This window comes from Pseudorasbora parva, chromosome 24 (assembly GCF_024679245.1).
Source record: "Pseudorasbora parva isolate DD20220531a chromosome 24, ASM2467924v1, whole genome shotgun sequence".
Taxonomy (NCBI): Eukaryota; Metazoa; Chordata; class Actinopteri; order Cypriniformes; family Gobionidae; genus Pseudorasbora; species Pseudorasbora parva.
The window spans coordinates 22,777,550-22,805,436 of NC_090195.1; the positions used below are offsets into that span (position 1 = coordinate 22,777,550).

The window sequence follows — 27,887 nt, forward strand, 5'->3', positions numbered from 1 at the left end:
CTTCAAGAATCTTCACAAGTTCAATACTGGATTTGCTCAAAGCCTCAAACTAAAAGATGAAGCAGTTCCCACATTAAAGGCAGAAGCTGCTGTTTATGGGCCTAAACTTAAAAGTACATGTCTTTTAAATGTGTAGTTTCTGTGTGTGTTTTTGTTGCATCAAGACCAACACGGTTTGGCTACGCTAGGCAGTTAACTAAATAGTTTCATACTTCTCCAACAAACGACTACAAATACCAATAAACTTATATGTAATCACACCTGCGAACATCGTTTATATCAAATATATTATATAAACAAGTTGTTCATGCTACAAATAAAACATTACCTTTACAAACAAGCTACTACTCAGTTGTGTATTCGAATATAGTAAAACTTTAACCACAATATGAAAAGATAACAAACAGCAGTGACAGTGACATTACAAAAATACTTGAATTGTGAAAATACTTACCATTCACTAAAGTCCATTAAAAGCTGCTTAACCTTCAGCCCGCTATCTGGGTCTGATTCGGGCTCAAATTGGTATGGCAATATTGATGCCATTATTTACACCGCAGATGTGATTATCTGCCCATAATGGTAAGGGCATGGCGTTTCCGGACAACCTGTGCATGGCACTTCAGCCAATAAAAAAAACATGAAACTACATTTGGCCATCTAACCAATCTAAGACCATTGCGTTTTTCGGAGGGATGGGCTTCACAGAAGCAGGAAGCAAATGAGCCGTTCAAAGGACAGTGGAGACAGCAGTGTGGAATAAAGGTCAAATATAAGAAAAATAAAGCATTTTAAAAAAAGAAGAAGTATTAAGACATTTTATACTGCGGCCCATAAACACAACCCAGCTTAGAGTGCTTTCACACACAGCACTCGGGTGCACACCAAAAGCGGACCAAACAAGCATACCGAAAACCTCCTTGAAGAGGTGGTCTCGGTAGGCTTTCAAACGAACTCTGGAGCGGTTTGTTTGTGGTGAAAACGTGATCCGAACTCGAAAAGAACCAACTGCAAAAGTACTGATCATTTTTGGACTAAACCAGCTGCCAGCTACGCTGACATTATGTGCATGACATTACGCTATAGATCGTTGGCAATATTTTCGGAAGATGAACATCAGAGTTAAGAATAATTATAATGCACGCCTCCGCTTGAAGTGACGAGCAATGCATGCTCGCCGTTTGCAGTGCATTAGAACGTTGTTTTCACGTCGCATCCGCACTTCATTATATAATAAATGTATTGTTTGCATACTGTGGTAAATACACACAGTGTAGTAGATTATGGCCAGGGACAAAACCAGCCCGTGCAGTGGTCTCTCCATAGGTGTGTAGTTTGCTGGCTTTTCCTCTTCTGTTGGAATTTTCAAGATCGACAAGCAGTTTAGGAAATAAGACATGACCAATGAGTGATGTGGATGTGCAAAAAAACTATAAAATGCAACAATGTATAATTGTTTGCCCTTGGTTCCGACCAAATTAACCGAACTAGAGATGTGAAAGCACTCTAAGCCGCCATTCAATATTATCTAGTAGAATGCGTGTAGTGATACCACCACTCAGGATCTGGCACTTGTCTGTTGCCTGGCTACCAGTTTCTCTGTAGCTGGCTATGCGTGCTATTTGAGCGATGTAAATACAGATTAATAACATAATTATAAGAAATACCTGATTGCGCTCTATAACGCGGAAAAAAGAAAAGAAAAATAGAATCAGCCTTAAAGAGCTGATGCTATCTCTCCTGCTGTGGATCTCGTCTTCGACTGGATGAAGATTCAGTAGTATCCAGTCAATGTAGGGATTTTTTTCCCTGGTTATGTCGCTCTTTTTTACCTTTATATTTTCTGTTTTTGCGCTCCACTATCATAGTTTCTTTTAGCGATATTAGTGACATAAATGAAAACCAGCAGCTGATTGGACAGATGCACTGACCCAAGTCACATATATCCAATCATCTGCTTTTTTGTTTCTTATGGGCCAATGAGGGTCTTTTTTTTTTGTTCGCGCTGAAGTAGTTCAGTACACATGAAAAAAAAAAAGTCTGGCCAATCTGGGGCCCCCCTCTACACGTGGGGCCCCTAGGCTCCAGCCTAGGCAAGCCTGTGTGTTAATCCGCGCCTGGATGAGACATATCCTGTGTTATAAGACGTGGTTCTGTTGTGGCTCTCAGCATGTGGAAAAGCAAATGGTTCTTAGATGGCTCCTACAGTCAAATCAACCACGAACTGGCATTAGCACTGGCTCTGGCTCATTAGCACCTGGTAGCCTGACGTGGTCATACTCAATTCTAGTCAGAATATGAGTGAAACTGCTCCATTGAGCTGTGATTATGTGGCATGTTTCAACTGAACCAGGAAAGACATCAATTGGATAGACCTACAACCAATCAGGGCAACGAAGCGACGCATTGTCAAATGTCAACAGAGCTCAACTGCACTGTGCTGCCAAGTCCGCATTTTTTCCGCGGGTTGTTTTCTATATCCGCGGGTTTAAGCGACTATTATGTGATATATAGACCCATGAGTGCGAATTTTAGCAGGCAACCTTGCCAAAATAACACACATTTTATCCCACAAACGCCATTTTTTTCCCGGAGAACCCCCTGAGAAGCTATTGTTTAGGGCTAGTAGTTGGCGGGTTTTGTTGTAAAAACTTGGCAACCCTGTCTGCACGCGCGCTGGAATACACGATCTTTGCCAGTGTTGGAAAAAAATAATAATAATTTAATGATACACAGAGTACTTACCCAACATGATCCTAATTTTTTGAGAGAAATTGTGAAGGTGAATGCATATACAAACAAGCTTTCCGTTTAGGATTCGAACAAATATAATCCAAGCCCCTTTAATGAAGTGCATGATTACGTTACTGTTTATCATCTGTCCGTCATCGTCTAAAGCCCGTCCTGATGATTTCATTGGTCCGAACAGTTCCTGTTCGGAGATAATTACTCCTCTATGGATCAAGGCCAGACCGAACCACCCACCTGGTTCATTCTGGTGGAAAAGGGGTATCTGAGCCATCAGATTTCAACAAAAATATCTTCATTTGTGTTCCAAAGATGAATGGAGGTCTTATGAGTGTTGAATGACATTAGGGTAAGTAATTATTGACAGAATTTAAATTTTTGGGTGAACTAACCCTTTAAACACTTTTTATATCTATTTTGCACCCAGTCAAACTGCATCCAACTTTAAAGAGTCTTTAATGTATAATTCATACAAAAATTAAAATTCTTTACTTTACTCACCTGAATGACTAAAATTTTGCTAAAATGTCTTTTTTTGTCCATATAATAAAAATTATGATGAGTCCAATATTGGTGCATTTGAACCCTATTGATTTTTATTGTATGGACACTTTTTTGTGTGAAAAATTCTTCAAAACATCTTTGTGTTACAAAGAATAAAGAAAATCAGGCTAGGGTCAATAGTTAAGAGTCAATATTGAAAAAATCTCTTTTTTGTATGAAATATACCTTTACATCTTGCAGTGAATCACCAATTCAACTGTATTGATGTATGAAGTTTTGCTCTGGTGCAATAGACATATGATGATGAACAGTGTGCTTTTTGTATATATTCTTACTAGTGTTGTCCAGGCGGTCAACACTCTTCCAACCAGGAAGTGATGATGCTCTGGATTCCCTCCTAAGTGAAGAGTAGTTCTGGATGTCGGTCTCTACCTCTGCACTCTCTGGGACCCCTGGGGCCATTCCCACCTCAGGATCCTTCTCTGGAGAATCGTCACTTGTCAAAGAGAACGCTGATCTTGACCTCTAAACACGCCCACCAACCCACATGCACAACAACTGTCATTTGTAATGATGGAAACTGCAAGTGTGAACCAAAATATCATTATATATTTTTTTTGTGTATTTGTTGAAGAAATCAATACTTTACACAGCAAGAATGCATTTAAAATAGATAAAATGTATAACAATAAAGACATTTAATAATGTTACAAAAGATTTCTAAATATCTATCTATATTGCAAGATGAAAATATATCTGCTGAGATATATATATTTTCTAATTAAATAGTTCCTTGTGTCTTCCAATTAGAAAAACTTCAGCCAAATATCTGTGTGTAAGCAGTTAATAAGTTTAATAATTGTATTATACTGTATAAATGTCTGATAGTTTTTAGCACAGAGCGTTTTGCCTTTATGCATAATAAGAATTTGGTTATAGATAAAAAGAAAAGTTTGTGGCTATAAAACCAAGCAGGTTGCATAAATGAACTTCACCAGTAGGGGGTGATAGAGACTTGCATTATAGCTTATGTGTAACTTACTGTTATTGCCCATTAGAAATGTCTGTAGCACAGCAATATTTACAAACTCTATGATTACTGATGAATAAGCATTTAGGGATTTTCCATCTTTTTTGCATTTCTTATCCTAGATTACAACATTCCATCATTATTTTTTTTACACTGTGTTGTTTTTGCATGCTTCAGCAAAATAGATTGCGCGTATGTGTTACAGATGAGGACAGGAATAATGAATAAGCACTGTAAAACATAAAAATACTGTATGATAGGTGCTTGTAAAGGTAGCTTTAACATGTTCTTACCCACAGTGGGTATGAGCTGATATCGTCGGTCTGCGCTACTGCGCCGGGTTGAGAGGTGGTGTATGAATGCTGTGTGGCAGGTGTGTTTTGTGTTGAGGTAGGGGACGGTAGCTCACTACTCTGATTCTGAGGCCAAACAAACTCATACTCAGCCTGAATCTCAGACCGTTTCCCCCTCTGAATGATCTACAGAGAGAGACATGGAAAAAGAGGAAAAACAGACAACTATAAAAGTTGCATACCAGTTTGCATCCAAACAATATGAAATGAATTCCTGTAAGGTATAGTGTGCACGATTATGAGTAGTGGAACTCAAACTGTATCGTTGTGCTTGGAAAATAGTATGCCAAAGCAGTTGGATTTTTTTTTTTTATTCATTGGATTTATTTTGATTTGATCCCTTGTGATGGGACAAAGTTGGCATGCCAAAGAATGTGAGGTCAAAACTGCTTTGTAAACTCAAATGTGAATAAAGTTATGAATCATAAGTAATACATTTAGCTAGATGCTAAGCAAATGGGTACATGGTTTCAAGTGCTTTTTAATATATAAATAAATGTGAAATTATTTTTGAATTTGGTGCTTTTTAGACTGAGAAAAGACAGAAAATATATTTTTGTTTAATGGGGATGGAAGACAACAATTCCCAGAATGCTTTGCTGCCCTGTGAGGCCATTCCCAAAGCCACCGCTAATGAATCACTTTTACTTTCCCACCACCGCGTTCATCTTCATAAAATCAGTTCAGTTAGAGAACAGACACTACAATAAAAACTGAAAGTGTCTGTTCAATATGTGATATAGCCGCTGAGGAAGGGTCAGCACAAACACAATAGTCAGATTACACGCATCATGATGAGCTGAATGAGCTCTCGTGATGAGAGCTGAGGTAAACGCGTCCACGTTCGCGACAGTTGTTCTCAGCGCGTGTTCAGTCTGGAGCGTTTTCAGTTCATGCCTTTGGAAGATCAACTTAAAATACTCACTTTACTCCGCCGGCCGCACCGTTTACATGAGCCGAGCTGAGCTGTGAGTGCGACCCCATCCCCCATGTGCGAGTTAAAAACATGCAGAAAACATTTCCGCATGTTTTCAATACGTCTTTAGCGTCTGGCCAAACATTTTACCGATGTCGGTAACCGATGTCGGTAAAAACATTTTACCGATGTCGGTTACCGATGTCGGATTTTACCGATGTTATCGGAGTAATTTTTTTCAGAAATAAAATGCATAAATCTCTCATCTTAGGGTATATATGAGAGGGGGGAGCACGATCATTCAAATATACTCTCAGGGTTTCTACTGATAGAAAGCCATATGCTAATCGCTGAAGTAACCCTTTAAATATTGTCTACATCCTGTAACTGGTACACTGGTGTAATAAGATAACCAGTTAATATTTCAATTTTTATTAAAAATGTATATACATTTTTTGGTTATTTTCATGACAATTAAGCACATTTCCCCCCATTCTCATTATCGTAATGACAAATCTCATTCTTGTGATATAAAACAATGTATTATTTTTGTTTAATGTTTAATGTATTAATGAAACTGTAATTCATGGGTTGTATTGCCAAAATATGAAAAAAATTGGTTCACGTTTATGTTTTCATGTCTTTTATTTTGTAATTTTGCCTCATGGTTCTTGTCATGTGACCACCTTATGTGATGCCATGTGCTTACATACTCTGCATCCCAATTCGCATACTATCGTTACTAAATAGTATTTGAACATAGAATTATTATATCCCAAATCATAGTATGTTGAAAAGAGTATTCCAAAGATACCCAGATGGTTTAATATTTCCGGTCAGGATTCGAAGTGCGGATCGACGCACACTATAACGGCTGATATTGCCCACAACCCATTGTGAGTTGGACAAGGATTCGATTAGAACTACAAACGTGGATAAAAAGCGTAATAATTCGAATATACTCCAGGGTTTCTACTGATACACAGCCATATGCTAATTGCTTAAGTAACCCTTTAAGTAGAGAGGTTTAGATAAAGGGGTTTGAGTGATAAATTATCAGTATTTAACCCGACGAAAAGATATTTATTCAGTGCTATCCATATTATATTTCACCACCTGCAGCAGCATTGTGAACTTTTGTAATGACACGTTTCGGCCATTAACTTTTAAATGCGTCATTATATTTAAACTGCAAACACATGAGAGGAGTCTCTGCATTAAAGACCCACACATGGCAAATTAACGTGCTACTACATTTCTCTCTGATACAGTAGGAAATTAAACTGAATGTGGAGGATTTGATCTGTGACGAATCTGAGTGATTGACAGGGCATTTTAACTGTGACAGGATGTACGTAATTTAAGCGAGTCCATTAAACATGAGGAAGTAGTATGTCCCAAAGCTTGCATACTTTTCTGCTACACACTCAAAAGTATGTACTTTTTCTTCAGAAAAAAAGTACATACTTTTAGGACATAGTATAAGTAGGCGAATTGGGACGCAGCACTAGTTTCATGTGTCTTGTTCTGATTGTTTCCCTTGTGTCATGTTCTCATTGGTTGGTCTAGTCACGTGTCTTTAGTTCTCATTGGTTCATTGTCTTGTCATGTGGTTAAGTTCTGGCTGTTCATTGGTTGTCCCAGTCATGTGTTCCCCTATTCTCTGTATATATAGTCCTTGTGTTTGCCTTGTCAGTTTGTGGAGTACTGTTTCCTCTAAACTGCTGTTGGTGAGTTCCAAGTCCAAGTCCAAGTCCAAGTCCAAGTCCAAGTCCAAGTCCAAGTCCAAGTCCAAGTCCAAGTCCAAGTCCCTGTCCCTGTCCCTGTCTGCTTACTTTGGATTATTGCCAATAAAACTGCACTTGGGTTCATATACACTCACCCCCAGTGGAATATATTGCACGAATACATTTTTTTAAAATGTCGTAATAATTCGTAATTAATAATTTTTACATACATTGTTCAAAAGTTTGGGGTTAGTAATGTTTTGAAAGAATATTTTTATTTGATTAAAAACAGTTAAAACAGTAATATGATTTATTATAATACATTTAAAATGTTTTCTTTTTTAAAATATTTTAAAACAGAATTTATTTCTATGAATGATAATTTTCAGCGTGATTACTCCAGTCCTCAGTGTCACATGATTCTTCAGAAATCATTCTAACATGCTGATTGGCAAATCATTTATATTATTATCAATGTTTCAAACTGTTGTGCTGCTTAATATTTTTGTGCTTTTTTCCATGATTCTTTCATGAATAGAAAATTCAAAAGAATATCATTTATTTTAAGTATAATTTTTTTTGTAACATTATGAATATATTTACTGTGCGTTTTGAGCAATTTAATTTGTTCTTGCTGAATAAAAGTATTAAATGCTTAAAAAAAGATTTTAAAAAATCATACTGGTCCCAAACTTTTAAACAATAGTGCAAGTATTTTATTCCATTATTATAATTTATTTTGACCTGAACATATGTGTATTTTTCATATCTAGCAGAATTATGTTATTTGGTATAGTTACAGTCAATTAAAACTACTATAAACAACAATGTATTTTCTCAATCATAGACCAGCTCTTACCTTTTGAACAATTGTCGTGGCAAGTTCCTCTATGAGCTCTTCCTTGTGGTCACGCAAATAGCGAGCCTCATTCTGTTTCTCCTGTCATATAAGAGAGCAAGTGAGGTGGCCATGAGAGAGAAAAGTGTAGTATTTTAAGTGTAGAAACTGCAGATAGACATTCAGGAAACATGAGTAATGGTCAAAAATATGAGATGGATAAGTCAACAACAATTGAACACTACATTATAGAAAGATATTTGTATACAGGATTCTTATATGGGTGTGTAGAACAGATGTACGCATGTATGTCTGATTGATGAGTGAATATTTGGATGGCTGGAGGATGGATGGATGATATATAAACAGGAGTCTCTAACCAGGCTGTCTTTGTAGCACTCTGCTTTAGCGATGGCTTCCTCTATCGCCTCCTCTGCCACACGTAGAGCGACAGTAAGCGTGTCTGCCATGCTGTGACCTGTATCCACATATACACACATCTTATTATTATCTGTTTAATGTATATAAGGCTAGATGCACAATGAAAGCTGACTGTTAATCTTCATAGAAATTCATAGACTATTTGAGTGCTGCAGTGATTACATCAATTGACCAGCACTCATAGTCAAGAGCCCTTGTTCCTCATTACAATGGGTACACAATATAACACAGTATTTATTTGCAAATTCGTGTTTGTGTGTACCTGGTAAACCCTATATTATAAGAACCAAATGTTATTTCTTTAGTCCCCATAAGCAAAACAGCTTAATTACTAAATTAAAGGCATAGTTCCCCCCAAAATGACTCACCTTAGTGATGTTCTTCTTTTAGACGAAAACAATTGGAGTTGCAATTGGCTAATTTAAGCATGCAAGCAAAAAAAAAATGTCCTGGCTAATTTAAGCATTATTAATGAATGGCAGCCCATAATTTGAAGCCCAAAAACGTGCATCCATCCATTATCAAAGTAATCCATACAACTACGGGGGATGGATAACGAAAATCTTCGTCCTTGTAGAGTGATTTTTTTGGGTCTCCATAAGGAAAACAGCTTATAAATAATACATAAATAATTTTTTTGGAAAATACAAAAATACAGAACATTTTATGTGATGGGTAGGTTTAGGGGTAGTGTAAGGTGATAGAATGTACAGTTTGTACAGTATAAAAATTATTAACACTAAGTCCCCATAAAACATGAAAACACAACATCTGACTCAATCCACATGTTTAAGCAGTTTATAGTTACAGATTATAAATGATCAAAAGCGACAGTAAAGGCATTTGTAGATATTACAATATATTACATATTACAAAAGCTTGCTATTTTGAATAAACACTGATCTTTTGAACTTTCTATTGATCAAAGAATCCTGTAAAAAAATAACACAATCCACAAAAATATTAAGCAGCACAACTGTTTGCAGCATTGATGACAATAAGAAGTGTTTCTTGAACATATAAGACTGAGCTGTTGATAATTCAGCTTTGCCATCATATAAATAAATTACATTAAAATTGAATTTATTAAAATAAAAAAGTTAATAAAAAAGATAATGACAGCACAGGACTGAGCTTATGGATTAATAAATGTTTGATACTGATGTGGGTTTGATAACTTTTTTTAAGCAGATTTAAAGTATCTTTATGAGTCTGAACAGTGAAAATGAGTAGTGAGCTGAAGGATATTGATTTTTTATGTTACCTTCACTCTGCCTGTAGAGCGTGGAATCACTGCCATCACAAATACTGCCATTATCATTACTGCCTTCATGAGCGCTGACCTCTAACAAAACAGAGACAAAGAGAGACATAAATCAAAGGAAAACAAAACATTACAAAGCATTACATTACACAGAAATGATTTATAGACAATGTACACACACATCTCTTTTCAGTAAAGTTCCCATCTTTACTATTGTTTGCCGAATAGATTTTTGAAGAATAAAAGGCAGAATAAATGCAGACAGCAAAAAAGTCGCAAACCTTAACTACTATCATTGTTTGGCGAATTCACCCCTCAGGGTTTAAAATGGCCCCCACCTCTTCTTTAAATGTAGACTTCTCTTTTTGTCTGTAAAATGTCTGTGTTTGATGCTCTGTGTGTGTGTGTATGTGTGTGTTGTGTTTAATAGTCCGATTCAATTAAATAATACTTTTAAATATATATATATATATATATATATATATATATATATATATATATATATATATATATATAATAAAAATGCAAAAATAAATACACTCTTCCAACACATGTTGTGCAAAAACTCTAAGAACTGTGTGATTAAAAACACAGTGGCACAGACTAACTGGAGGGCGAAACTAAAATGTTAGCTTGTGAAACAAGTGAGAGATGTTACCGTGAAATGGATATATACTTTGTGTCATTGCGTCTACCTGACCAGGCCGTTACCTTTTCACTTTCTTTTTTCCAGCTGACCCAAAGAGAGCACTAGCTCAATATCACCATGACAACAGCACAGAGAAAAAGACCACCACACATCCTGCCTGGTCTGCAACCACAACACGCAGAGCCAGTATCACTATTACAGACAGAACACAGCCATGGTCATATTTACTGCATAATTGAAGAGCCATTATAATTAGAAACATCAGCAATGGCTGTTTTTGAGTTTTGAGTAAATATTGTGTAAGATAAAATAAATCATAATAAAATAATATTGAATAATAAAATATATAGTAAATAATAAAAATAAATAAATAAATAAATTGTTGTTTTAAGTAAATAATGTGCAAATAAAATAATACAACAACTAATACTACTATTACTATACTAATAAAATATTAAAATAATAAAATAAAACAAAACAGATTAAATTGTGTAACATCCTTATCAAAATAAAATAAGACAAATGATAAAGTATATTATTATGTTTTATAATAATTTAAATAAAAACAGGTCATAGAAATTACCGTTTTTGAGTTGAGTATAAATAAATTAATATAATTTAATAAAATTAATATAAAATAAATCAACACCAGAAAAAGATGATTTGTAAAATTAAATAATGGTATAACTATTACTACTACCACCACCACCACTAATAATAATAATACAATGTTGATATAAAATAAAATATTATCAACAGTATGAAGAAGTGGCTGATTTTAAGTAAGTAAGTAAGTAAGCACTGTAACACATTTTTTTTTTGTTTTTTTGTTAGTTTAACTTAAAAAAGTAAGTAACCCGGTTGCCTTAAAATTGTGAGTTTATCTAAATTTAAAATTTGAGTTGATACAATGAAGGACATTTGTTTAATAAATAGAAACTCAAAATATTATTGTATCTGAACCACATACAAAATTTGATAAATCATGAAAATAGCACTATTTGGCATGTTTCACTAAGTCATCACAAATAAAACACACACAATTACCCCATATGCTCACAAAATCTTTGAATAATATTTTAATAAAGGTTGTCGAATCTCAAAAAATGTTCATTGTATTAACTCAAAATTTTAATTTCAATGAACTCAAAATTTTAAGGCAACCAGGTAACTGTTTTTCTAAATAATATTTACAGTAAGTAAGTAAGTAAGTAAGTAAGTAAGTAAGTAAGTAAGTAAGTAAGTAAGTAAGTATATAAATAAATAAATTAATTAAAAATTAATTAATTAATTAATTAATTAAAAATAAACATAACAAAATAACATTTACAAACAAAATTACTGTTTTTAAGTTTTTAGTACATATTGTGTAAAATAAAATAAAATTCGTTTTTATTAATTTGTTGTGTGTATAATTATATATGCATTATAATAGCTTTCTATTGGTATTGGTCATCTAAAATCCTATATGGGTCAGGAGTAATCTCACAAAACATTCACACAGCTGAATGACCTGGTATCCACAGCAACAGAAACGATCTGGGCACAGGAAAAGTCTACATACATTGTGGGAAATCATATCACCTTGTGAGTTCAGTCCCACCTTTACAGATTTATTTAAATTGAGTCAGGCTCATAGCTCAGCGATCAGACACACAAGCACGCCTATGAAATAGCTTTCAATTTAGAAACGCTGAGAATTCAAATGAGTTCATTTAGGAAACGTCAGTTCATTTGTGTGTACACACAAACTGATATAGACCAGCGTACTCACTTACTGCCAGAATATCAATTCTAAGAATAACCCTTCATTTGGCTGAAAACAAGCTAAACATCTAGAAACAGTATGTGCATCTGACAAACTGATAATGGCACAGTTGTACACTATGACCACAGTATAATATGTGATCTTTTTGACACCCATAAATCATAAAAATAAATGTGGTAACCATGCAAGCAAGGCATTTTTCAGTGTATACAGCACACACAACACATTACTCTCTCTTAATAAGAATATGGATGAGTCATATTCCCTATAGCTCAAAGACACATCAAGGTCAACTTAGACACACATGCCCACACACAAATCAACTGAAAGGTTCAGCTCCATATTTGCCTGACCAGGGCTTGCCAGTAATGATGGTTGAACGACATAAAAGTGAAATTATCCAGCTGGCACAGATGAGTTTGAAATTGGGAATAGGATTTATGATAGCATTATTAAAAATATGTTTATAAATATTACAATTATAAAGAAATCCCTGTACAGCTATTTTCTATTACATTATGTTCACTGCATTTTCTAATATAGTTGACTGTAAATGGTTCTAAAATAATTTAATATGAATGCAGTTAATGTCCAATAAAGGCTGGTTTAGAGCTGTTTTAATGACATTTTCTTCGCTTTTTTCCGTGACCTAAAGTGAGAACCATTTACGGTTGTGAACAAAGCATAAAAAACATCATCTAACTCTTTACATATGAGCTAATTAAACAATAATAATTTTGTTAATGAATGAACAACTCATTATTATACAGCCTATTAACAATGTAAAGACTACAATACAAAAGCAATGAATAAAACTATAAACTAATAGTTTGTTAAAGCTACACTGTGCGATATTTTCCCCCATCGGTGTAAGGGTATATGACCATCCAGTGAATACGTTTCTGTTCCTCTCAATTCTGATTTCGTTTTAACTCCTACGGTGGTCAATTTAGTCCGAGATTAACATGACAATCCCCCTCTTCACATTCAACACGTGCCATCGAGTGTTAAAATGCAAAAGGCGAAGCTTGAATTTACGGGTATGTCCCTCTTTGGCTAATGTACTTTCAAAATGGAGGGGCAACATGGCGACCAGCATTCGAACCCCTCACCGGTATGTGTTTTCAATGGCATATTATAAACTTACGAGAATACTTTATTACTTGAAAGAAGTAAATATACATTAATGAGCACATATATTTTTGAAGTGTTTTTAGCAAAGAGTAAACAAAAAAGTGCAGCTTTAATGATTTGTAAGTACTTTATTACTATATACATATTATAAAGTGTTACCTTTAAATGTTTTTTTTTTTTTGCTGGTGTGAAAGTGGTTGCTACATTTACATTGAATCATTGAGCAGACACTTTTTTTCAAACAACTTGCAAATGAGGAGAACAACAGAAGCAATCAAACCAACATAGGGCCACCATTTTACATGTAAGTGCTCTGTAGGTACATGTAAAACCACTTATGTCACCACTTGTTTTGCAACTCTTGCACCTCATCAAATCAACAGAGCAGACAGAGAAATAAAGAAAAATGTAGTGTATCAGCCTTGAAATACTGATACTTTCGATATTGATTAAGAGGATAGATCCTCATAATTATAATATGATTATAATATAATTATAATATAATTCTAAGTATTTATTTTTAATACTAATGGTTTAATTATTTATTAGGCATTAAGATTAATGTGCATTATACAATTCAAAGTTTGAAAAAAGTAAACCTTAATATTAAATAATTGTGTTTATTTGAACATGAAGACCAGTAGACAAGTCAGGGTACCCATGCTGGCCCCTGTCCACTATCACATTTTCTTTTACATCACATGAATGGCCGGGTACATGTGTGTCGATTACCTGCGGAACACATGGCACCAGGATGCACTATGTGAAGAAGGCAAGCTGGCAAAGGCAGTGTGATGCTTTGGGCAATGTTCTGCTGGGAAACCTTGGGTCCTGCCATCCATGTGGATGTTATTTTGACTGCTGCAGAGTCAGACCATGAACACCCTTTCATGGAAAAAGTAATCCCTGGTGTGGCCTCTTTCAGCAGGATAATGTGCCCTGCCACAAAGCAAAAATGGTTTGAGGAGCACAACGAGTTTGAGGTGTTGACTTGGCTACCAAATACCCCAGATCACAATCCAATCGAGCGTCTTTGGGACGTGCTGAACAAACAAGACCAATCCATGGAGGCCCCACCTCACAGCTTACAGGACCTAAAGGATTTTCTGCTAACATCTTGGTGCCAGATACCACAGCAAACCTTCAGGGGTCTAGTTGAGTCCATGCCTCGACGGGTCAGGGCTGTTTTGGTTGCAAAAGGGAGACCAACACAATATTAGGTCATAATGTTATGCCTGACCAGTGTATACAGCATATATTAGCACAAAATAACCTTCCCTAAATTGCAGACAGCTTTTTACAGGAAGAAGAGTCGTTGTTGTTCCACTTATGGTTAATGGCTTCAAATGTATGCATTTAGCAGACGCTTGTTTCCAAAGCGACTTACAACTAAGGAGTGCAGGAAGCGATCTGTCACGAAGAGGCGAAAAAACGCAAAAAAAATGCCTTAAATACAAAGATTTGGATATTACTCAGAGTGGCAAAAACTAGAATAGGGAGGAAAAAGAGAAAAATATAGGAGGAAGAGTTTTTATTTATTTATTTATTTATTTTTTATGATAAGATTAAGTGCTCATGGAAGAGATGAGTTTTTACCTTGTCTTTTAAATGAAGGGCCCTATCTTGCACCCAGCGCAATTGACTTTGTACACCGACGCATGTGTCATTCCTATTTTGCTTTTCCCTCCACAGAAGCACGTCGCTAAACTAGTGAATAAACTTGCGCTCCCTGGGCGGTTCAGCGCAAAAAAGGAGGCGTGTTCCAGCGCAAACAATCCCTGGTGCTATTTTGCTGTTCCATTAAACAATTGCGCCACTGACCAGAAAAAACCTAGTCTAAAGTCAGTGGCGCCTTGCGCGTTGTTCATTATGCTATTTTAAGGGCGCATGCTTGACCATAATGTATAGCGTGCACAACGCGCATACACTTTGCTCATGTAATCTACACAGATGCAACAGTTATTTTTGCAAATCATAAATTGTTACACTAAAAAAATATTAACACATGAGATGACGATAATCATTGTGGTGTGCCACGAAGATGTGAAAAAATAGACATACATCTAGCTTACAAATTATTCAGGCTAATTGTAGTAATTAAGGATCAGACCTGTTTGCACAATAGTGGCAAGACATATATGTATATAAGGACATCTGACAAATTGGTTTGTCCATCAAGAACCAGGAAAAAAAATCGACTGAAAAACTGAAAAAACTGTTTAACCGACGCCTATTTAACCGACGCTATTTTGGATGGGTTTTTCCCATCCCCATACAACACAACTTCTCTGTCTTTCACTGCTCTTACAAGAACATCAGTCTCCTCGGCTGTGAACCGCTCCTGGCGTGCGCCTGGTAAATACGCCATGATAATAGCAATCCATAATGGAACTTGCGCACCTGCTTTTAAAGGGAATGTTGGATGACGCTCTGATTGGTTTATTCACGTTACGTCCAAACCACACCTATGAATAATGAAGCTACTTCAGACCAACCCATTTTAGATTTGCGCCGGGCGCAAGAGCCATTTATCCCGCCGGGAAAATAGCAACAGCGCCGAGACCCGCCCACAAAGTTACTTGCGCTTCGCGCTTTGACACTTGCGTTTCAGATCGTTAAAATAGGGCCCAAAGTGAGTGATTCTGCCATGCGTATGGAGAACGGAAGATTGTTCCACCAACCGGGAACAGTGAACGAAAAGGTTCTGGAGAGGGATTTGAAGCCTCTCTGTGATGGTACCACAAGCCTCCGCTCGTTAGCTGAGCGAAGGCTTCTGGTGGGGGTGTAGACTCGAAGGAGCAAGTCGAAGTATGCGGGAGCTGAGCTTGTGGTGGATCCATAAGCAAGAGTCAGAGCTTTGAATTTGATCCGGGCAGCGAGTGGTAGCCAATGCAGAGAGATGAAGAGAGGTGAGACATGAGCCCTTTTGCGCTCATTGAAGACAAGACCTGCCGCAGCGTTCTGGATCATTTGCAGAGTTCTGATTGCACAAGATGGAAGTCCAGCCAGAAGCACATTGCAATAGTCAAGTCTAGAAATTACCAGGGCTTGGTATTTTTGAAATGCGGTCTTTAAAGTAGTAGTTAAATAATGTTTATTAATGCTCATTCAATTATTTTAATGTAAAACCACTATATGGTTTAAATCTGGTAAAAAATTAGCAATGATGGATTTGTTCTCAAGCCACTTCTTGGCTGTCTTTGCAACTAAAGGGGGTCGCACACCGGACGCGGAGCTCGGCGGTGCTCGGCGGCGCACCACGTCTTTAAAATTCAAACACATTGTTTTCAATGAGTGTATGCACACCGTTGGTGGCATTCGGCGCCTGTCCGCGGCGACTCAGGAAGTTGTTCTAAATCCTGCCACGCCACAGAGCGCCATTTCAAGGCTTTATATTAAAAGTATATTATCGTTAAGGTATACTGATTTCAACCTTTGCTACAAGACACATTTGTTTAACATTCTGAGTTCAACAGCTTGAATAAAGTCTAAACATATTTTGGGGAATTGTATAATAAACGTAGCCTTTTAAAATCCTTTGAGAATCCTCAGGTGTGCGATACCTGAGACGCTGCGCGGCGCGCCGCCGAGCTCCGCGTCCGATGTGCGACCCCATTTAGGCATTGAGCATTGTCTTGTTGAATGAAAACATCTGCTCATTAATTTTTAGATAAAAACTAATTTGTGGGAAGCAAGCCATTCTCCAATATTCTCCTGAACTCCAAAGTATTAACTGACTCTTCACAGTGAAGCAGCTCACCAATACCAGCAGCTAAAAAGGCTCCCCACACAATGAAACCTCTTCTTCCATGATTCACTGTGATAGAGATGCATTATTATATTTCTCACCAGATTTTTCATAGACACCACTCTGGACCATTGCCATGCAACATGTTTCATTGTGAGTCATCACTTCACACACAAATTCTGCAAAAACTTCAATATGTCTTTGATACTTTTTCTGAGACAGCAACGGCTTTTTTAGTAGTGCATTTGCTTACATTTAGCAAATTTGTCTTCAGTGTCACGTGATCCTTCGGAAATCATTCTATTATGCTGCTTTGGTGGTTTTTTCAGTATTTTTACAGTGTCTGTATAGTCACTTTTGATCAAATGATTGCATTGTTGCAGAATAAAAATAATAATTTCATAAAAAAAAAAAAAAAAACTTACTGACCCCAAATGTTTAAATGCATGTATAAATATATTATTTGCATATCAAACAGGGATACAAAAGGTAAACTTTAAAATGTCTGTATGAACTTGATTATTACATCATAAAACATCATATGCATGCTCAAATGTCGTGTTATAGCAGTTATAGCAATTGTCAAAGTAATATATAATTTAATGAAATCTAAAAAAAATATTTTTTCTCTATCTGCTCTGTACTTTGCCTTTGCCTTTGCCTTTGGCTTTGGCTTTGGCTTTGGCTTTGCCTCTCTCTCTCTCTCTCTCTCTCTCTCTCTCTCTCTCTCTCTCTCTCTCTCCTCTCTCTCTCTCTCTCTCTCTCACAGACCATTTAAGATCGGCAGCCATGACCTACTGTGAGATCACTTCAAAGTTTCACTTCAATGTTTCTTATTTAATTTGATCTGTGTGTTTTTTTGAAGGATAGAGTGAAAGAGTCAAGCGTGTCAACACACACAATAATTTGCTTACAGGCTAACTATAGCTGACCTACACAAGCTGCGACTGCATATAAATAAATAATCGCTCTCTTGCACAGATTAACCTATACAAGGACGTGAACCCTCATGACACACAAGTACACAGACAAATAAACATGCGGACTAGAGTGCAAATGAAACTATAAAGCAGTGACAGATCATTTATGAGGAGGAGGAAGTTACTCAATCATTACGTCACTCTCCACACACACATTCAATGTGCTCACTGACTCATGTTGGATAATCCGTATTTCTTGTTTCAAATGAACTAGCAGCAGTAATCCTATTTCTTCTGATAGCGGGAGATAGAGAAAGATGAAAGGTATATGTGGGTAGCTAGTCTGATAGTATAAGGGGATTATTTAATTTGACACTATAATACACATGATATATTTTTAATGGTGAGCTACTACTATAACTATCAGTAGATAAATCAGTTTTTCTAATACTGCAAGCATTGTGATACTAACATCCTAGCATTGCTCGCATTAGTGTTAGCATATTTCACTTGCTAATCTGTAATCTACTGTGGTATCATTCATTTTAGATGTACCTGAAACCCTGAAAAATGTGCTTCTACTTACCTTTTTGCTAAACTCATACAATTTACTGCACGTTGTAGCTGAAATTAACACTATACAGTAAAACACCAACAATTTTTTGTTCACAAATATTGATCACAAGGGCAGATTATCAATTAAAGGTCCCGTTCTTTGCGTGTTTTCGAAGCTTTGATTATGTTTACAGTGTGCAATATAACATGAGTTCATGTTTCACGTGTAAAAAAACTGTATTTTACACACAATTTACTTATCTGTACAGCGCTGTTTTCTCTGTCCTAAAAACGGCCTGATGATTTCCTTGTTCTATGAAGCCCCTCCTTCAGAAATACGTAACGAGTTCTGATTGGGCCAGCGCTTCCCGTGTTGTGATTGGACAGCAGCTTAGTGCACTTTGCCCGGAAAGGTCCTGCCTTTTACCATAACAGGGAGATGCAAGCGCTGAATGCGCGCTCTTCTCCACGTGGGAGAGCAACAAGACCACGCCCCCTATTTTGCGTATTCTTGTGGGCGGAGGGTTAGTCAACAAACTGTTCTAGTGACGTCATTCCTGAAGGAAGTGCAGGGATCGCTGTAGGCTTTGAAAGGGAACTTCTGTTAAATAAAATATCTCGCTTGGCATTGAACTTTGAGCTTTATAATTTTACAGGTATTATTTATGCTCTAACAGCAACATTACACACTAACTAAAGTTTGAAAGATGGAATCGCGAAGAACGGGACCTTTAATAAAGACTTATATTTGAGCGACTCTTTGTACAATAATACTATGCTATGACCTCAAAACACTTTTACCATGATTTGTAAACTAATATATTTTGACGTTTGCGTCACATATATTTACTTCTGTACTTTTATCTGAAAGAGTAAACTTGCTCTGTAGCTCGCATGGTACAACACTGCACTTGTAATATAGAGAGCTAGGGTACGAGACCATTAATGTTATAAAGAAAGTTATGCAACTTGCAGTATTAAAATCATACTCACACTGAATTCTGGATGTATGTGTGTATTTGTTACCTGGTAACTCAGATAATGCTCCTCTTTCAATGATGTGTTTCCTGTAGAGGGTCTTCAGCACTTTGGCGCTGCCAAATCTCTTAAACCGACTCTTCACATTATTGTAGTACCATTCTAGGTATTGTGTCCTCAAGAGCCTACACACAAAAGACAGTGGGTGGATGTTAAATTGAACATAATCAACTCAGATTAATTCCACTATACAAATAAACACACAGCAGTACTAGATAAAAGGCTATTTTTATTCTGGCTGTAGGATTACAATAATGCTGAGATTCTGTAGTGTGTAACCAGTGTCACTGTTTGATTACACATACTATATAAAGCAAGTGCTGTATTACTTTACAATAGAGCACTACTTTTTAAAATCAATTCTGTAAGCATTGCCAAAATATAACTAATGTATTTTATCTGCACTGTTACTTAGAGTAAAAATACTTTGCAATTAGAGTGTAGTCACTGCTCAGTGAGAAGAACTATTAGGCTGACATTGCTTTATTACAGACATTGTGCATTCATTGCTCCGTTTTAATGATTGAGCTGTCACTGCTCTATTATAACAATTTAATATCAATGACCTATTGCAATTAAATTAAGATGTCTTTATTATTATAAATAGTGATCTATCATTGCCCTTTGACTTGCTTTATTACATTAACTGTGTAGCCATTGTTCTATAACAACTATTGTGTTTTCACTAGTCCAGGGTATAACACTGCTTTAATAGAATTGTCATGTAATCTCTATGACTACTCTGTGCATTATGACAAGTAGATCAGTGATTTGCTGTGTTGGACAATTTATTCATATGACAAAAATAGAACACAGTGACTGCCCTTATTTTCCCCATTCATTTTCTCCATAGAAATTTTCATAAAGCTCATTATATATTTGAGAGAAAATTTTAATCTAAAGAAGATCTGAATGAAATCTGTGATGGGAATTAAAATGCTCATCTGTGAGTCTGCCAAGCTCCCTGACACTTCCCATGGCAAAATAGACCATTACCATAATTGGCTTTCTGAAGCTTTAATGAATAGAATTTGTGTCCACTGGGCAACAGAGGAGAGCAGAGGAGGACAGAGATGGATGACAAGAGAGAACCGGGTGCAGGGTGTTGGGGTTTGTAGTAAATTAAATCGCAAATTAATGTTTTTCTCTGCTGTGTATTATATAGATTGGTATAAAGAAGTACTGAGAAATTATGCCTAATATAATTTGTATTACGAGTATTGCATCAGCATATTCTCTATTAAAAGTCAGTGATTCAGTGGAAAATTTTATATATATAATATATATATATATATATATATATATATATATATATATATATATATATATATATATATATATATATATATATATATATATATATATATATTAATATATATTATTTATTTAGACAAACCAAATTAGGTGTAGCATCTATGAGGGTTAAAGGTGAGTCTGTCCCCTGCACTTTTCCAACACCCCCCCCCCCCCCCCCAATTCCTGTCCTTCTTCTCTGGTGTTGTTTAGACAGGTTTGAGTGAACTTACATTCAGCTAATTACAGGTGAGTGTCAGTGTTACTTTGTTCTTTCTCTTGTTCATTGCCATTTTTATTTGTCAGGCTGAGAATTTTGTTAAATGTACTGCAGTAAAAACAGAGGACATTATCATGACTCTTTCAAACATATCATGACAACACTGCTATCAGTTTAGCATGGGTAATGGATAGCGTAATAGATCTGCTATGCTTCAGCTGTAGATTATTGCTGCTGATGCACAGTAAATATAGAGACCTGTTACTGCCAATACACAAACACGCTGCTGTGAGCATGTAAGATATGCAGCTGCTGCACAAATAGCATATATGAAATTACACATTGCAGATCTATACAGGGTTTCAGAGGAACTTTGACAGTGTGCTGCAAACTGCTACAGCTAACACTGACCAACTATTTAAATGTTGAGCAGCAAGATCATTGGCTGCAGATGTAACATGAACCAATCAGCTTGGGCCTTGTAGTTAATGATGTAATTGTCAGCAGGAAACATAGTGAGCATTGATGCACCCTGGTTTTCACAGTGCATTGTGGGACTATTTAGGGAGCAATCTTTTAGTGCACTGGTATGGTTTTGCACTTAAAATGGGTGAATCTCTGATTAGGGAGCAGATTGAGATGCACTATTTGTCTTTCTTATCTGACACAGAAATTTCAGTTCTTGCACTCTCCACTAATCAGCTGATTAGCTGAATAAGGTATGTTAGATGAGGGAGACATACAGAATGTGCAGTGCATGGGGTCCTCCAGGTTTGAAAACCCTTGGTCTGACACAGAAATCAGCCCTTCAGCATACAGATGTGGCAATTGAGGATGCATGCTAAAGTGAAAGGGATCCTGCAAAAACATGCAGGAACACAATGGATGCTTCAGCACAGGGAAGACCTGATCAGTAGGGGGCAGCCATGTTTCATTTTTAGCCAAGTCACGTAATGAACCAATGATCTGCTTAGCCAGCGGATGTGAACCTGATTTGATGAAATTAGTTCTTTTTCATGGATTAATGCACTTGAATAGTCAAATACAAACACATTATGACAAAAATGCTGATCTGGGTGAGTATGCAAATAAACACATGCCTTGAGTAAATGTAAACAATTGGGAGAAAATCAGATGTGCATCAATATATTGGATCAGAGCATGCATGAAGCATCATAATACACCTTCTGCTGTCTGTCTTTAAAGGGTTAGTTCACCCAAAAATGAAAATTTGAATTCATCTGCTTACCCCCAGTGCATCCAACATGTAGGCGTCTTTGTTTCTTCAGTAGAACACAAATGAAGATTTTTAACTCCAACCGTTGCTGTGTGTAGGTCATATAATCATGTGAATGGGTAACGTTCTATGAGAGCAAAAACAAAAAATATGCTTAGACAACATGCTCAAAGAGCCTTGTGGCTCATGACGACACACTGATATCTTAACACACAAAACCATCAGTTTGTGTGAGAAATCGAGCCATATTTATATAATTTTTTACCTCAAATATAACGCTATATCCAAAAGCCTGAAACGCGTGTCACTTTTGGTAAGGTCAATATCCACGCTCTGGATATGTGATATACCTTACCGGAAGTGACGTCACAAGGCTCTGTGTGCATGATGTCTAAGCATGTTTTTTTTGTTTTGCTCTCATAGAACGTTACCCATATGATTATATGATCTACATACAGCAACAGTTGGAGTTAAAAATCTTCATTAGTGTTCTACTGAAGAAACAAAGACACCTACATGTTGGATACACTGGGGCCTGAAGGTAAGCAGATAAACATCAAATTTTCACTTTTTGGGTGAACTAACCCTTTAATGTTAAGCAAACAACAGAACGAAAGAAAGTTTATAATTAGATCAATCTTTATTTAATTCATGAAGTGAATGCTATACCCAGTAAAGTAGTGCTACGTTTCCACACAATTTTAAAGGGGTAATATGATGCAATTTCTTGTTTTCCTTTTCCTTTAGTGAGTCATGTAGCCGTTTGCGCATGTATAAGATCTGCAGAGTTACAAAGCTCAAAGTCTCAAACCCAAATATATATTCTTTGTAAAAGTTAAGGCTCTGCCACACTTCATTCAAACACGCCCCCACAAATCTACATCAGACTGTGTGGGCAGTTTCATAAAATGTCACTGCCCAAATGTATATGCAAAGTAAGAAGGCATAACTTTATTCTAGCAGTAGAATTGTTGCTACCAGCGCTGCCATGCTGTGGAGACATGTTTTTTGTTGTGAAAGCCAAACTACCTTGTTTGGTCCTACAAAAGAGGACACAATTAGAAAACAGTGGTTAAGCTTTATTTACAACACTGTTCCAGAACAGTACAACCCAAATATCTGACTATGTGCTGCACATTTTAAGGAGGACTATTTCCAGAACCAGGGAGAGTACAAGGCCAGCTTTCCACAAAGGCTGATTCAAAAAAGTGTGTTATTCCGTCTTTGTAAGTTACAGTCTGGCGCTTCTGACTCACTGACACAGCCTGTACGTATGTTTCAGTTTTTAAAATAATTTTCTATTGACTATTCAAACAGGAGTATTGAGCAGTATAGAGTAGCGCTTGTTAGTCATTTCTACGGTCACAAATGCAAACTTACTGTCTGATATATTCTGGTCCAGTCGTGCTGGCAAAGTTGATCGAACAGCTTAAACATCTGCATTTTCCAGATCAGATTCAGGCTCAAATTAATAACGTAGTGATAATGGTGATATTATCACCAGATAGTATTACTTTGGGAGCTGATGTTCCAAATTAGGGCTGGGACAACGCGTCGACGTCATCGATGACGTCGACGCAAAAAGTACGTCGACGCAAAATATGCGCGTCGATTCGTCAGACTCAAAATAAAGATGCCGGCGCCGGAGAGTAGTAGCAACCATAGATATACATAATAAAGTATATTATGTAATTAAGTATATTATTTATTATGTATATCTATGGTAGCAACAAGAGTGGCTCCTCAGACTTTCAGAAGTGCAAGGCTTGCGGGTTGGCGCGCGGCGCACACGGAGCAAGCGCTCTTAACACAGGTGCGCATACACGCATTTTGTTGTCACAGGCTACATAAACAAATTTCTTCACACAGGAAGACAGATGTTTTGGTAATATTTTATGTATTTTAATCACAAAAACAAACGTTTTCATCAAGTGAAAGCATTGGCACATTGGCTACCTACATAATAATCTGTTTTAAATTTAAAATGTTCAATGGCTTATCGCGCTGATGTGACTGAGGGTGTCCATCCAAGTGAGCAAAGTTTCATCCCAGGACTATTCCGGTTTTAAATGGATTATTGGCGCCCGTAATGCACTCTACATGCAATTGTTTTCACTGTCATGCCACGGATGCGCGTGGCGTTTCTGTTGCGTGTCAGCCACGGGGCTGTGTGGCGTTTTCTCTGCCTTTGCACACTAGAAGCGCGTCTGGCACTGCTGCTGCTATTGATGCGGAGGGAAGCCCTATTCTTAATGTTAAACATAAATAGCCTACTGATACAGCAAAGACAACGTCGGCAGTAGCCTATTGACCACATATGGTATTGACGGCAAAATAGGCTACAGAATATTTCGTTCTGTATTGACAGTTGCAATATTTAAAAATCAATAATTGTCATTTTTTATTATTACAATTAGGCCTATATCTGCATTTATGTTAACCTAGAGACTTTCAAACATGAAAATGTCATTTATTAATATGTATTCGTGTCAAAATGATATATAAACATCTTTTTCCTATTCTATTTTGCCTGGAGACGCGTGAAAAATAGGCGCTCTTCTATTTCTATGCACGTGTTTTCCGCGCATCACGCAGGCAGTGTGCAAACTCCAATCTGTTAATATGGGAGCTGAAACAAAAACGGACACGCCACACAGCCGAGACGCTCACGGCACGACTGTGTCCCTGGATTTGATTAGCCAACTTGTTGATCTTTAATCGATGGGCATAGCCTGTAGGCTGAGTTGCATACATAGAAAAATCGTATATTGTGTTTCTTTGTTGTTGGTTTATACTTATTTATGTGTGTGTGTGTGTGTGTGTACTTTATGTTTTCAAGGTTTTATTGAATGCATTGCTCTTGTATAGTCTTTTACTTTGGAATTTTAAGAGCAATAAACATATATTGCAATGTTAAGGAATTTGTTTTTTCATTCAGATAATTAAATCAACATGTACAAACTGCTATTAGGCAATTAATGGGGATATAATCGATAATCGAATCGAAATTGAATTGGACAGGAAAAATTAATCGGTAGATTAATCGATGCATCGAAAAATAATCGCTAGATTAATCGTTTAAAAAATAATCGTTTATCCAAGCCCTATTCTAAATATGGTTAAGGTACGTGGCATTTTGGTCACACGCTTAAGGTATTCAAGCCATCACAATGCACAGGATGTCTGGCCAATCAGAGCACACCACGCCTTTTCAGAACAATGAGCTTTGTAAAAAAATCGATGCATTTTAGAAAGGCAGGAATAGAGGAGTAACAATGGTATGTGTAAAATAATTTATTTTTTGAGCCTAAAACCGCATAAACACATTGCATTAAACCAAATACACAAAATAACATTCTTTTTAGAACCGTCAAGCCTTTAATTCATCAAATAAAGTGACCTTTGGGAATTAGGTTATAATTTTATGTCTGATCTGTGTGTATAATAAAAAATATAATAAAAAACAATACAACAACAATAACAACAAAAAATTCACGCACAACCATTTCTAGGGTTTACAAAGAATGGTGTGAAACGGGGAAAAATATCCAGTATGCGGCAGTCCTGTGGGAGAAAATGCCTTGTTGATGCTAGAGCTCAGAGGAGAATGGGCCGACTGATTCAAGCTGATAGAAGAGCAACTTTGACTGAAATAATCACTTGTTACAACCGAGGTATGCAGCAAAGCATTTCTGAAGCCACAACACGCACAACCTTGATGCGGATGGGCTACAACAGCAGAAGACCCCACCGAGTACCACTCATCTCCAATACAAATAGGAAAAAGAGGCTACAGCTCACCAAAATTGGACAGTTGAAGACTGGAAATTGAGTTTCAACATTTGCCTGGTCTGTTGAGTCTCAATTTCTGTTGAGACATTCAAGATGGTAGAGTCAGAATTTGGCGTAAACCGAATGAGAACATGGATCCATCATGCCTTGTTACTACTGTGCAGGCTGGTGATGGTGGTGCACATTTTAGTCCCCTTAGTGCCATTTGGGCATCGTTTAAATGCCTACCTGAGAATTGTTTCTGACCATGTCCATCCCTTTATGACCCCCACGTACCCATCCTCTGATGGCTACTTCCAGCAGGATAATGCACGATGTCACAAAGCTTGAATCATTTCAAATTGGTTTCTTGAACATGACAATGAGTTCTCTGTACTGAAATGGTCCCCACAGTCACCAGATCTCAACCCAATAGAGCATCTTTGGGATGTGGTGGAATGGGAGCTTCGTGCCCTGGATGTGTGAAAATCTCCATCAACTGCAAGATGCTATCCTATCAATATGGGCCAACATTTCTAAAGAATTCTTTCAGCACCTTGTTGAATCAGTGCCATGTAGAATTAAGGCGGTTCTGAAGGCGAAAGGGGGTCAAACACAGTATTAGTATGGTGTTCCTAATAATCCTTTAGGTGAGTGTATATGCTCAAGCTAAAACATTAAAGATAAATTTGACTGTTGAGTGTTTTCACTGATCTTTCACTCATGACGCCATAACAAGAGAAGCCACTGCATCTTGATATTGGTATTCCATTCCCTCACATTCTGAATTAATAGGAAACCAACTGAGAAACCATTACAAGTCAGTATTTTTATATCTGAAGTGCTCCTATACATTCTTACAACACAAACGTCCTAAACATTTAAATGTTTATTTGTTTAGAGTTGGGAATTCCCCATTTATTAAAAGTTATGTTTATCTTCATTATAGTAGCGAATATCAGATCAGCTGATGGACAAGACAATATTCTTCTGAAATGTGAATACAGATTTTCACTTTGTAAGGCTTGCATATACATCCTAATTTATTCATAAATGTATAGTTATTCAGGGCGGTTATGTAATATGTTATGTTATGTAATAATTTAGTTTTTATTCATACAGTAACTGTAAATGATTCAACAGGGTCTCTGTTAACAGCAAGCATTTCTAAGCAGTAAAGATAATAATAATTATAATAATAATTCATTACATTTATATAGTGCTTTTCTAGACACTCAAAGCGCTTTACATTGAAGGGGGGAATCTCCTCAGCCACCACCAATGTGCAGCATCCACCTGGATGATGCGACGGCAGCCATTTTGCACCAGAACGCCCAACACACACCAGCTGATTGGTGGAGAGGAGACAGAGTGATGAAGCCAATCAGGATATGGGGATTATTAGGAGGCCATGATGGACAGGGGCCGATGGGCAAATTTGGCCAGGATGCCGGGGTTATACCCCTACTCTTTATCGAAGGACATCCTGCAATTTTTAACGACCACAGAGAGTCGGGACCTCAGTTAAACGTCTCATCCGAAGGACGGAATAACAACTTAAGATAACAACTTAAATGTTGGTTGAATTAATAACACTTAATTCATATGTAAACTGAATACAAGTAAACATCCACAGAATTGAGCTGACCTGTGGCTTTTTAACAGTTGCCAAGGTCTGAAGTAGATGTTGGTCAACAAAAAGACATCAGAAAAATAATGTACACGCTTCACAA

At 36.7% G+C, this 27,887-nt stretch overlaps 1 protein-coding gene across 3 annotated transcripts in view; it reads right to left on the reverse strand.

The window, feature by feature from the left end:
* Positions 1–27,887, reverse strand: part of myripb (myosin VIIA and Rab interacting protein b) — a 281,412-nt gene that overhangs the window by 32,971 nt on the left and 220,554 nt on the right. For all 3 annotated transcript variants that reach the window (XM_067434434.1, XM_067434436.1, XM_067434435.1), the window contains exons 4-9: positions 19,622–19,758; positions 9,822–9,902; positions 8,497–8,594; positions 8,138–8,218; positions 4,576–4,761; positions 3,588–3,777 (exon numbers count right to left, since the gene is read on the reverse strand). In XM_067434434.1, the coding sequence (XP_067290535.1) occupies positions 3,588–3,777; positions 4,576–4,761; positions 8,138–8,218; positions 8,497–8,594; positions 9,822–9,902; positions 19,622–19,758 (773 nt within the window). The remainder of the gene's footprint in view (positions 1–3,587; positions 3,778–4,575; positions 4,762–8,137; positions 8,219–8,496; positions 8,595–9,821; positions 9,903–19,621; positions 19,759–27,887) is intronic.